Source organism: Hippoglossus hippoglossus, chromosome 18, assembly GCF_009819705.1.
Source record: "Hippoglossus hippoglossus isolate fHipHip1 chromosome 18, fHipHip1.pri, whole genome shotgun sequence".
NCBI lineage: Eukaryota > Metazoa > Chordata > Actinopteri > Pleuronectiformes > Pleuronectidae > Hippoglossus > Hippoglossus hippoglossus.
In genome coordinates, this window is record NC_047168.1 from 9379571 (window position 1) to 9392224 (window position 12654).

At 42.2% G+C, this 12654-nt stretch overlaps 1 protein-coding gene across 2 annotated transcripts in view; it reads left to right on the forward strand.

Annotated features, from left to right (window-relative positions):
• The first annotated feature begins 376 nt into the window (after positions 1 to 376).
• The window catches only part of LOC117751749 (phospholipid-transporting ATPase ABCA1-like), a 138720-nt gene continuing 126442 nt past the window's right edge, over positions 377 to 12654 (forward strand). For both annotated transcript variants that reach the window (XM_034568630.1, XM_034568631.1), the window contains exons 1-5: positions 377 to 650; positions 6315 to 6444; positions 10185 to 10278; positions 10469 to 10610; positions 10734 to 10861. In XM_034568630.1, coding sequence (XP_034424521.1) covers positions 6379 to 6444; positions 10185 to 10278; positions 10469 to 10610; positions 10734 to 10861 — 430 coding nt within the window. In that variant the 5' untranslated portion in view covers positions 377 to 650; positions 6315 to 6378. The remainder of the gene's footprint in view (positions 651 to 6314; positions 6445 to 10184; positions 10279 to 10468; positions 10611 to 10733; positions 10862 to 12654) is intronic.

Consider the following 12654-nt stretch of genomic DNA (forward strand, 5'->3'; position numbering starts at 1 on the left):
ACAACATCATCAACATTTTCTGCTCGGCTCCGTCTCACAGTAAATAAATGCAGCTCCCTTGATCCCATCTGGTCTCTAACCTCTCTAATTGATGCTTCAGTTATTAAAAAAAAAAAAAAAAAAAATAGATTAATTTTAAGACTAATTAGCTCATGAATAATTTGCGCTAAGTCAACAGGTGACTACATTTCAAAGTTACAGCGAAGACACCCGGCAAGAGAAACCCAGATAGACAATGAATGCAAAAAAAACGATTGCGGTGGAAATGTAGGGCAAAGGCTCCTGTTCGCCCTCTTCCCCCCCCCCCCGTCAGGTGACAGGGAGCACGAGGAGCAGACTTACGTGCTCTGCTGCAGGAGTAAACACACGGCGACATGCTGTGTTATGTACACCACCTGTGTGCTTCCTGACTGTGGCATCACTGTGGCTACAGTTGCCACGTCTGGCTCGGCAGAGGTCATTTGCATATTTTATGACTCCAGGTAAAAAGGCGATGGGGAGCGTGAGAGGTAGGCGACGGAGCGTGAGAGGGAGAGAGGGAGAGGGAGCTGGTAAAAGTACAGGAGTCATAAGGCCCAGCAGCTCAAACCAGTCATATCCATCTTCGGGCTCTGAGGTGTGCTGATGGGCGAGAGGCAAACAGCTCGCAGGTAGGTTGCTTTTGACTGTTTGCTTCCTCTAACAGGACACATGTTTTGTAGCCGAGTCTCCCGTGATGCTGTCTTTCTTCTTCTGCTGTTGTTGTTGTTGTAGCTTGCACACATAGTCCCGAGGCGAGATCCTGTTCAGGCCTGGGCAGCCGTACACTTGTCTCTGTTTCCCTCCACTTGTCTTGTCTGGAGCAGATCAAATGGAGTGCCCTGAGAACTGCTTATCGGATTTGAAAAGCGTTTAATAAACTGGTCTTCAGGCAGGTCGCCTTTAAAGTGTAGGGGGGGGGGAAAGGGGGCCAAGAAAGGAAATACGGGATTTCAGAGGATACCTTTGGGTTTTCGGTTCTAGTCATCAGCCAAATGTCAGGGGTTTTAAACTTACTAATTTTCTAACGTCTTTCTGCTGAGTCATAGGGGGGAGAGGAGACGGTGACCTTTTGCCTACGCTCTCTATGCTAATGATTTACACAGATGGACTCCACCGCTCGTAAAGAGACAGTGCACCTTGTACTGTATGTGCATAATAAACTCCTCCTGAATGACATGTGCTAATCACTCATTAAGCGCTGTCACTTATCCCGTCATTTTTTTTTGGTGATCACTTTCATTTGTTTCTAATGAATGGCTAATTGGCTGCTGGAGGTGATTGACAGGTTGTCCAAGGAAATGCAATTACCAGACCTTAGAAATATTACTTATCTTCAACTAATTACCTGTATTGACTTACTTCATGTCCGTGATTGCATTTAGAAAGAGTCAAATAAGTCGCTGTGATGAAAGGGAGTGTTGAGTGTTTAGTGGAGGGTTAGGGGAATAAACGCTCAGATTTTTAAAAAAGTAAGTTAAAAGCAAATTAGTTACCTTATTATTGAAGTTTGTACTGCTTGAAATTTTGTAGGTACACACTTTTAATCAGTGTGGACTTATGTCTTTCACTCCAACACAAGGACACAAACAACTTTTTGAAAAGGCTGTGAAAGGGAAGCTTAAGGGTCTGAATTAAAAAACCAGATGTTCCAACCCCGTTTTAAATGCTCTGTTTAAAACATGCTTGAAAAGCAAGCAATCAAACAAATTCGTGGAAAAGCAGCAAACTTAAAAGACAAATTATTTCTTGCAGGTGTGACCAAATTACTCACATTGAGCAATTTCTTTATGGTCAGGCAGACGTAACAAGTCTGAAGTTTGATAACACTACACTGTGGTCTCATTGTCCTCTTGAGTACAACATCACTTCCCAGCCCAAAGCAATTAACATAGTTATTAAATAAGTAATTATTGGACTCTGCACTTTTCTAGCAAAGAAATTAAACTTTTTACTGACCTCACATCTGGCTGTTTTTTAGCTTTGTAAATGTAAATGGCCGTATCGCTAACTTCGGTTGATGCTGGACATTATTTATTTAAAAGCACGGTAATCAAACATGGTTTGGTCGACATTATTATTTTAATTATGGCTATAATTCCTAAAATGTCATTATAACATTTTTATGATAAAAGGAATGCAATAAGGCTTGATTTGTTTAAACTAATATAAATAAGAGACCACAAATACTACCAAATATATAGAACTTGAATTAAGATATAAAGAAAATAAAACGTAAACATTGAAGCACATATGTTTGCTATGCTTGAATTATAACTAGTCATATTAATATTTGTATAATTCATTCGATCCTGTGTCATCATCTTTCCATCTGGATGATACAGCATTTATATTAAATAAATTTGGCTGGTGCTAAATACAATATCCATAAATCAATGGATAAAGAAAGCATAGTTGATATACCTGATGGAAACGTAATGGCACCGTGTGATGTTTCGATGATGTCAAACACAGTAACATCACCAGTCTGACACTAGAATGGCTTTGTGAATAAACGTGCAGCTTCTCATGCACACATCACTACAGAAGGAGGCTGTGCATTTAGCGGTGTGGGGCAATACACTCATCATAGGAATGGACAGAGGACCAATTTTTCGGGAGCATTTAGAAAAGTTTCCACGGACTTTCTTCCTTCATTTGCCATGAAACTGGGTCAGCGTCAGAACCATGGTAACCTCGGTGAATTGAACTCGCAGTCCTCTGTGAAGGAGCGTGCAGGTAGAGCTCTAAACTTTTCAAAGCACCGAGAGGCTTTGTAGTCTGTCGGGCTGAGTTATTCAAAAAGCGCAGGTTTTCAGTGGAGTATAGTCTTAATTGCTGCTGTGCTGTGAAACCATTTGATACTGTTAAACTTTCTCTTACACTGTATATATATATATATATATTCTCTTTACATGATTGTTTTCTATTTTATGTATTTCCTTCTTCATCTCATCTTTGTCATGATGATGAAGAACGTCAAACCAAATAGCAGTTCACTGTTTATAAATGGTCTCTGTTTATATAGCACTTCTAGTCTTGAGGAAAAAGTATGTTACAGTTTTGTCCCATTCTCACACACACACACACACACACACACACACACACACACACACACACACACACATTCATACAGTGCATCTACGTGCTGCACCTTCTCCATCACACATCACTCATACACTGCCTGCACAGTTGTTTGAGGCTTTTCGGGTTCAGTGGCTTGACCAAGGACACTGTGACATGCAGAAAGTGGGAGACGGGGATCAAACCACCAACCGTCTGGTTAGTGGACGCATAGTTGTATTAGTTTCTCTAATTTCACTTATCTGCCTCCTTCTATTTTAATATTAAATCTGAACCGACAGTGAGCCGCAGCAAAAGACTAGTTTTCCATTACGTTTTCCCTCTGTGAACATTTCCCTTCCGTTTCTTTTGACGTGTGTCAATAATGATTTTCAAATTTTACCCCCAACTACAGACATCGGCTCCCTTTTGTTTATTATTACAGGCTATAATTTCAGATTCTTCTATTCTCTCAATACTCCCATTTTTAGATCATCAGTTTAATTCATTGTTCAATAAACATTTGTTGTTGCATGAATGGCAGCAGCACGATCGGGGGTCACGCTGGTGCTCAAATTACACTGCAATTAAACCATGGGTATGAATCATGGTGGTGACAAAACACCACAAAAAAACAACTATTTCAAGAATAGAGGCAACCTGAATAACATCCGATAAGGAAAGTGAATTACCTGCAATCAGAACAGATATCATACATATCTCTTTAAGCCATACAGTACAGTATATATCCCTGCCGCAGTAAACCTCCAGGGAAGATCATGATGGACGTAGTTAGGAATTGTCGAAGAATACATTGAACGTCTGAGCACAGGGACCATTATACCCTTCAGTGGGCTACAGCCGGCCCCTTGTAACTGATGTTGCAGCTATTCTCCGCCGTCCTCTGCACTCATGCTGTATGACAAATATCTGTTTACTCTTTGTATCATCCTCGGGGCTGAAGTAATGCACTTTGCTCTCCCGAGTCCCCCGAATGCCGGGCATGCATCAGCACTTATATCCTCTCAATAGTTTGCTTGTCCTTTTTTTGGGGGGATCTCCGCCTCCTCGCCTTTCATACCACTCTTGCTCCCTTTCTTTGGAACTAATGATACCATGAAGAGCTGATGACGGCGTCTGATGGTGGAAAACAAGTCCAGAGAAGTGGCAAAAAAGAAACTTATTTTAGTTTTTGGTCTGTCCGTGCCCCTCGTCATAGATTAAACTGATGATCCGGGAACCACTCTTCACACTGTGTGCTTTTTTTTCGGTTCTCCGGAGAACTGTGTTCTTTGTGTTTCACTGCAGCCGCAATGCAAATCATGATCAAACCCTCTCTTGTTGCTTTTGTATCTCTTCTATAGATGTGGAATTGAAAATGGGTCCTTGAGCCGGGCTTTCCCACAACACTCATCCTACCCACACCGTCAACATCTCTTTTCTTCGAGGTGAACACAACTCCGTTCTGACGCACGGGTTTAGTATATTGTTAGAGATGTTGTTTACCCTTCACGCTTGACGTGACTCTCGAGTGGAGGTGGTACCGAGCTGTCCTTCTCCTTGCGCATTGCATGTTTTAAAAGACGGGGCTTGAAAGCAAGTGCGAGCGAAAGCAGCACATACTCAATTATACACGGATTCGATGGAGTTGAGTGTTCATGCGTGAGTCAGGTTTCAATGCAAACACGTGGTCCGTTTTAGTCTCGCACTGTTCCACAACGTACACAGATTTGTACAAAATAAGTAATAGACTGGAGGCAGAGCAAATAAAGTATAGTACTCTACACGAAGAACTGCATTTTCTGGGAAACATGGCGTCTGTGATAGCCTGACAACAGCAGTATATATAAAGACAAGCTGCATTGCATCATGGTAATAGTAGGAAATTCATTATAAATTCAGTGCAGCTGTCCACTGCAACGTTACAAATTGGCATTGCCAATGAAACATAATATTAGTCAACAAAGTCTCCGCTCACCCTGTTAACACTTCATCAATTTACTCTACTAGATTACTGAATGGCCTCGAGCGCTTGTCTTTACCCCATTAGAGAGCTTATAGGCCATTTTCAAAGTGAGCAGGAGCCTCCACTTCCCCCCATGACAATAAATAAAACATCCATGAAGTCACAGTAAATAATGTAAACACACAGAGGGGAGATGGAACCTGTGCAGAAAGAGGAAATGGAGCGTTAAAAGGTGCCACATTTGTCAGGACTACCCTTGGGTTAGAAACAAAACAACCCACCCCCACCTCCCTCTATGTAGTGCACATAGTCTCCGCAGAGCAGCGGTGGAAGAGCTCTGCAGCAGATTGGGAGCACAGCAAGCAAACACACCTCGGCCATTGAAAAATAACAACCTATAGAACTATGTTCTTGACGTCCATTTGATCATTTAAATTGTCTCCTTTTTGTACCCAGAATCCAGTAATTACTCTCAATAGAATACTGTTTATTGTATAAGTTTTACATTTTGTGTGTGTGTGTGTGTGTGTACATTTCTTTTTGCATATCTAATGTTTTAACATATTGTCACTGTATTGCATAACCTTTGTTGCATATGAGTTTTGCCACAGTTCATTTAACGTGTCAGTTTAAACACTGTAAACTGGTTGAACTCTTGTGTATAATTAGATTTAAACACCACCTAACATGTGTGTGGTGATGATGAATGGGATCTCATGGGCAGGCTAATCAATCAAATGTAGTTGCGGAGTCTTAAATGAGGCTGATAGAGTGGGTCTGTTTGTTTACTATGTGTGTAATCAGTGCTCAGTGGCTAATAAAACCTGCAGTAAATGTTTTACAGGAAACTTGCGTCGACATGAAAAGTGAAAGTGTTTCCCCATGTATAGTTTCTTCATTTAAATTTTAACATGATGTTAATTGGCATTTTGTTGCACGGTGGTGGTTAATTAGACTGAGTTTAAAATCACCTCGTCCCCTTTTAAAGAGGCGGAGGAAGGTGATTTTGTTTTTGACCTAATAGTTTTACAGTGGGTACATTAAATAACAAACCACCTGGTCTGAAATAATAATTCTCTGACTGTATATCCAAGCTGTGCAACCTCCACATGCTGAGCCACAGCCCCTGTCCTGAGTGTGGGTGTTAATAATTCTTAGAACAGGTGCTGCGCCCCGAAGGCCCGGGGAAGTAAATGATTAGTGGCACTCCCCCAAGATGCATTGCTCCTCTGTATTAAAACCAAACTCTACCTTTTATTCCCTCCAGGGTTTATTAAGTGGGCCAGTTGCCATAGCAACGCTTTGGCAAGCTATTGCCAGGATAAGCCATAATGGGTCTCCTGACGCAGTTCACTCTGCTCCTGTGGAAGAACTTCACTCTGCGGAAGAGACAAAAGGTACACTTGTGCTCGCCTACCCCCCACCCCCCCCTTTTCAAATCAACATATATCTGCTCAAATTGGTCAGCAATGGAGGTAAAACGAGGACATGGTCCCTGGGTTGTGTTATCAAGGACAAGTAAGTTATTCAAGGGAGGGAAAGGTAATAGGAGGGATTTACCACGAAAATTGTCTCCTATAGAGGTGAGCCGCCTTTAACGCTCCCACTAGAGAACAAGAACAATCTTACCTTAATGCCGACCAATTCAAAGTGTCACCTTCAATTTTTGGAGATGTATCTACCCTGCACGTTATGTCACATGGCCTGTATTTTAGGTCTAACAAAGCCAGTCTGTGGCCTAATGGAAGGGGATGGGGAGTGACGAATGGTAAGTGCTTGGTTTGAAGGGCAAATACTTTTCCAGCTCTTCTCACAACGTGTCACAGCCTGTGTTCAGCAGGGCCATCCAGAGATGTCATGTCATTGCAGTTTACAAGTAGTTACCAATTGAGTTAGAAATGAACTTATTCAACATTTTACAGTTAAATTGGTTATGAAGGTTTTAAATGTTAACTGGCACTAGATGTTGCATGCGAGCACCAGAATCTCTGACCAAAACAACACACACAACAGAAACACAACTGAATAACAAAATGCAATCCAGGCAAAAACAATGAACCTTCACTTGTATTGTCATGATATGTTCCACAGCAGTTCTGGCAGTAAGGTCAATAGCGATATTGAACAAAGTCATACTCCAGGTACCAGCAAGCTAGCCAGATTTAACTTGTCTAACACTCGGAAGCCTCGGAGAAGCTGCACCAACACTGGCAAAGGTCTGATCTTTTTTCTTTATCTGAGGCCTTTTTCACTGAGGAACATTGTTTCCTCTGTGGAGAATATTCAGAGAGAGGACTTTTACCCGAATGCCTGACAGTGACTCACATTCCCTATCATGCACTGGCCACCTAAAGACAGAACAGAGCAGCTCAGATCACAACACACACACAGGGAGTGAGACCTTTCTGCACAGGACACCACTTCTTCACTGTGTGTTTACGTAGAGAGGTTGAACAGCTCCCTTTGCTCCAAATGTTAGTTGTACTATTTTCAGCTTTATACTTCAAAAGTCACTTCAATCCCTTTCAGAGCTTGACAACCTGCAGTTTTCAGCATAGCATAGAAATGTAGCCTTTTCCATTGTTATTTTTGCAGAGTAGGTGAAGCTAACAATTATTTAACACTTAACCAGTGGACGGACAGACTAATTCAATTTAAATGGTTTGCAGATAAATCAGACTATATTTCAATTTATTGCTATCATGTGGAATTAAAGCAATATTGAAAAGGAAAAATCATACTTTGGGATTACAGTCATAAAAAAATGTAGTAAAAATGAAATTAGGAAATTACCATCAAGGAGAACCTGTCTTTACTGGAGTCCCACTCCTTCAGGATCGAATATCTTGATTACCATTCTCACACTTGAGAAATTAAGAAACTCCTTTGAATAGCACTCAGAGTTGATCAACAATTAGACCCAATTCCCGACTAGTCTGTGTGGTGTTTTCTCTGTAATAGACAGTTTCTTGCACGAGCTCTTCAAAGACCTGCTGCTTATGATAAATGTGCGATATATAAAGAGTATTTATATTGTTAGTTGCGAAACCTATAATAAAATATAACTTCTCAACATGCTCCAAGTTCCACATCTTAGTGCAGACGATAGGCTGATCTTCTGATACCCCCCCCCCCCCCCCCCCCCTGAAATGGCACATAGCCTTAAATTGCGACTTGAATCTTGGAATATTCTGACTTTATTCTCGAAATCTCAGACTTCTTTCCTTCTCCTTGTCCTCAAACAGTGTTGACCCTGCTGTTGAGGCTTCAGTCTGAGTCCCTCTACTGGGCCACTTGCCTTTACCCCAGTTATTACTTCCTCATCCTCGTCAAACACACTCATCTACACGTTATCAGCCAGTGATGTATGGTGGCTATCATTGCCTCTGATGTCACCCACTCTTGCCGAGAGGTCATTGGCTGCATGAAGATTACAATTACCCCGTGTGTCACAACTGCATTTCAAGGGTCAGAAGAAGTTGTCAAGGTACCTAGTTAGCCTCCTGAGTTATGTATTTTTTTGTTGCAGGCACATATAACTGATACAAAGAGCCGCATTGTGTTCTTTGATTTATACCCTTGCAGTGATGATGGGAGTCACATCCACCCACTTGTTTTGTGAGGGGTTCAAGCGCAGCGGCGTGCCTGTTGCCAGAGTAGAACAAAAGACGACTTCACAAAAAGAATCAGCTTTCATCAAAGTACACACTTTCTCGGAATAAGTCAAGGCAAAGTCATTTGCAATTCTTTTTGCAACTTTATACGTGGGAATTATTCCTCTTGTTAATTTCTTCCACCAGCAGAAAGAAGACAATAACACACTTTGGTGACAGGAAGAAATATTCTCCCACTTTTCCCCCCAGTATGAGTAAGAGGACAGTGGTGGTTTTTGTGCAGACAGTTCGATATTTGGCCAACGTCAACATGACATATTGTTATTAGACAAAAACCAGTGGGAGTTAGCAAGGACAATGGTGCTTCTGGAGGGCTCGTGGAGGTTAATGACCAATTATATGAATGCCTCACCAAGCATTTTAAGATTTTATAACGGGCGTGAAACTGATTTTATGGTCCAGTATTTCACATAATTTCATAGGAGGAGATTATCTATTCACAAAGACGCTGGTGTCTCATGGCAAATGCCTGGGGAGCCAGACATTGAGAAAGTCCCCACGATCTCTGTGTTCCCTCGCCATGCCTCTTCTTTGGAATACATTATGATAATTCCCCCTCTGAGCAGAACTACATCCTCTGTGACACACGGACGGGACGGAATTAAGGGACTGAATTTGAGATTCAACCCGGTTTGCTTTGAAATGTACTGTATGCATTTTCCCTGCCGTTTTAACCTCTGTAGTTCATTCACTAAATTTTACCACACGATTTACAATGTGACTGTGTACCCGACTATATAACTACAGATTTTACGGCAGGAACCTTCATTTAAATTGTGTGGTTTCCATGGTGCTGTGGCATAACTACCACCATATATCACAGATTGTACTCTCACCTCTGCCTGCCCTCCAGTTTAATTATGAAGACAACAAACCGTGTGCAGGTCTTTTCTTACTCGTTGGGCTAAAGTGCGTCACCGGATACACTGTCTGAACACGTTACGGGAGCAGGAGATCGCCTGACTAGGGCTTTCCAGCTGATTCCTTTTAGCAGGTCACTCCACCAGAGATGTTGAGAGGGGTTGAGCATGCGGATAGGTCAGCTGAGGTACGCGGAGAGGGCTCAGTGGGTGGGTGCAGGGCTGGGGGGGAGGGCGTGTTTGGCGACGGCGCACCAAGGGATGCATGAAAGCCTAGATGGCGGACGGCGTGGGGTGAAGAGTCAAGGAAGGATGAGCTGCAGCTTTGTAATATCTCTCTGGAAACCATTCCCCCCTGATGGATGTTACTTCCCGCTGACAACATTTCTATTAACTTAACCCTGTGGTTAGAGAATAAGCAGAGGGGAACTTGGTAAACATAGAAGCTTGATGAATGCCCTCTCTAACATGTTTATATCTATCTCTTCTTTATCTCTCTTACAAACACATTTTCAAGCACTGCAAAGGATGTGAACCCTAATGTGCCACAAACATCTATTTCCCAACCAAATTATGAAAACCACTCCACTCTCATTTGTGCAGGTGCGACTGGTCATTGAACTCATATGGCCTCTGTTTCTCTTCTTCATACTGGTGTGGGTGCGGACCACCAACAAGCCAATTTACAAAAGCCAATGTAAGTAGAAGTGCAGATTTAATATTGTTGATTAGTATAGTTGTTTTTTTACAAGTCATTTGAACAAGGTTTTAACTTCTAAGGACATGAGGATGTAACAATAATTGAGATCACTGCATCTATTTCCAAAGACAACCTTGAGTTTGCCTCGTAGGAGAGAGGATGGATAAATATCCCTCTATTCCTTTAGGTCACTATCCAAATAAAGCCATGCCGTCGGCCGGCGTGCTGCCGTGGCTTCAAGGTATGATCTGCAACATCAACAACCCCTGTTTGAACTACCCGACGCCTGGGGAGGCACCAGGCCAAGTCAACAACTTCAACAACTCCATGTATGTGCTGGGATGTTCCCTTCTTCCGCCTTTCAGATGAATGCAATCTATCTGTTTTGTTTTCCTATAACATCAAACACATAACATTTATAGATTATCTTTTCTTTTTTTTTTGTCTTCCAGAATTGCTGGTGTGTTGATAGAGCTGCAGAGCCTGGTGGAGAACAGATCCATTCTCAGGGAGGCAAAGTTGCTGGCGGACGACATCGACCAGTGGTCCTCAGTCCTGTCACAGTCGAACCCTGGGAATGGTAAGAGAAGTTAAACATCAAATTCATGAGAGGAGCTTGTTTTAAGGTCACTAAAGCTCCTGTTCCACTGGTCAAAAAACCTGCCAACACCCACAAACATTTGGCTTTTGTCTGCAACGGGAACGGATTCAATCGGCATTCACTCCCTAGTCGAATGACTCTGCAGTAGACGTGAGTGAACAGGCTAATTTGGCTATGGTTTGCCTGCGTTTAACATACCTGCTAACTTTAGTATAAAAGATAGAGATATAACCAACTCACATAAACTGGAGGAGAGCAGCCGGGTCAAAGTGTGGATTCAACTGTTTTTGATATGAAAGTTAAATTTCTTCTTAGCAATTGTTACAAAGTCTTTTTGTGGTAAATGCTCCGGCTTATTCCGTTATGTCTTTGTTGAGTACTACTCTATCAAGGAAAGTATCCCCTTCACGCGGATGACAAGTTGGCGGATTTGTTATTCCCCTTTATCCCTCAAAAACAATGGCGCGTGATTATTTATGATGCAATTTCCCATGCAGACTGACAGATCGTTTGTCTTGATAAGTTGCTGCTTTGCATTAGGCTCATTTAGCCTGATGATATTCAGATTTTCATATGGCACCTAATTTGCAAAAAGGCAGGGGGTGGGGTGCATTTGCATTTTGGGGTCGCGGGCTTGTAATATACAAGATTAAATCCATCAAAGATCTAAGCCTGGTCATAATTAATGGGATTCGCTATCTGAGGCGAGAGCACAAAAGGTCATTAACAAGAATGGGGAGTGAAGTGCTATCAAAAGAGCAGGATGGCAAAGGTGAATGTGTTGTCCTCTTTTGTTTTTACCGAGGATTGATTAAAAGACTCTTGGTGGTCACTTCAATCAGAAAGGCAGCAGTGTTCAGACAGAGCTCGGAGCATGTTCTGCCTCCCTGTGATCTAACCCCGACCATCCCTCCCGACGCTCCTCCACTGATGAGGGGCATCGCGGGTGCTCGGCAGGAATCAGGGGTGCGGTATCGAGTCTGAGCAGTAAATCAAACGGCAAACTTCATTCCAGACGATAATGAGCGATTGTCGTATCTTTTCAATAGCATCGAGCCACCGATTTAGACCTGTGCGAGTTCCAGACCCACTCAGAGAAGTAAACTAAACATCTAGTAATTGTATGGATATCATCGAGGCTGAAAATTAAATTAACTTAATTATGTTAACTCCTGGTTTTCTGTATTGGTCTAAAATGGTGGTTCCATGAACGGGGGGGGGGCACTCCGGCTCGGCAGGAGGATGTTTCTCATTTTTTGAGCAAACATTTATCCGATTAAAACCTTGAATAACCCGATTTAAATCACTTCCTTTGTCTCATCCTGATAGTTAACCGACTTCCATGTATTACACTTGCAAAAAAAACAGGCATAGTCTAATTAAATAATAACTCCTTCATCGTCTCAACAGCACATTCTGGAACAGAGACGTTATTCTAAACCGATGAGGGTGCAACAAACGGATAGATGGTTTTAGAAATCCTGACGATCTGTGGGCAGCTAATCGGGAGAAAACGACTGGCTAACAATCTGCTTCATGTAAAGCAACAAATGGTCTCACTTTACACACTCGTGCAGCTAAAGTGCACCACTCGTACTTGTACCAGTGAACGATTTAATGGCCGCTGTCATTTATAAAGCATTAAGTTAAGCTGAAATTCATCAGAGCGTAATGCCACTCGAAGCAGCGTGAATAACAAAACCAAATCTGAACTCTGGCCTCTTGATTTTACATTTGTTCAGCCACGTGGACACAAGACACAAAATGGAACC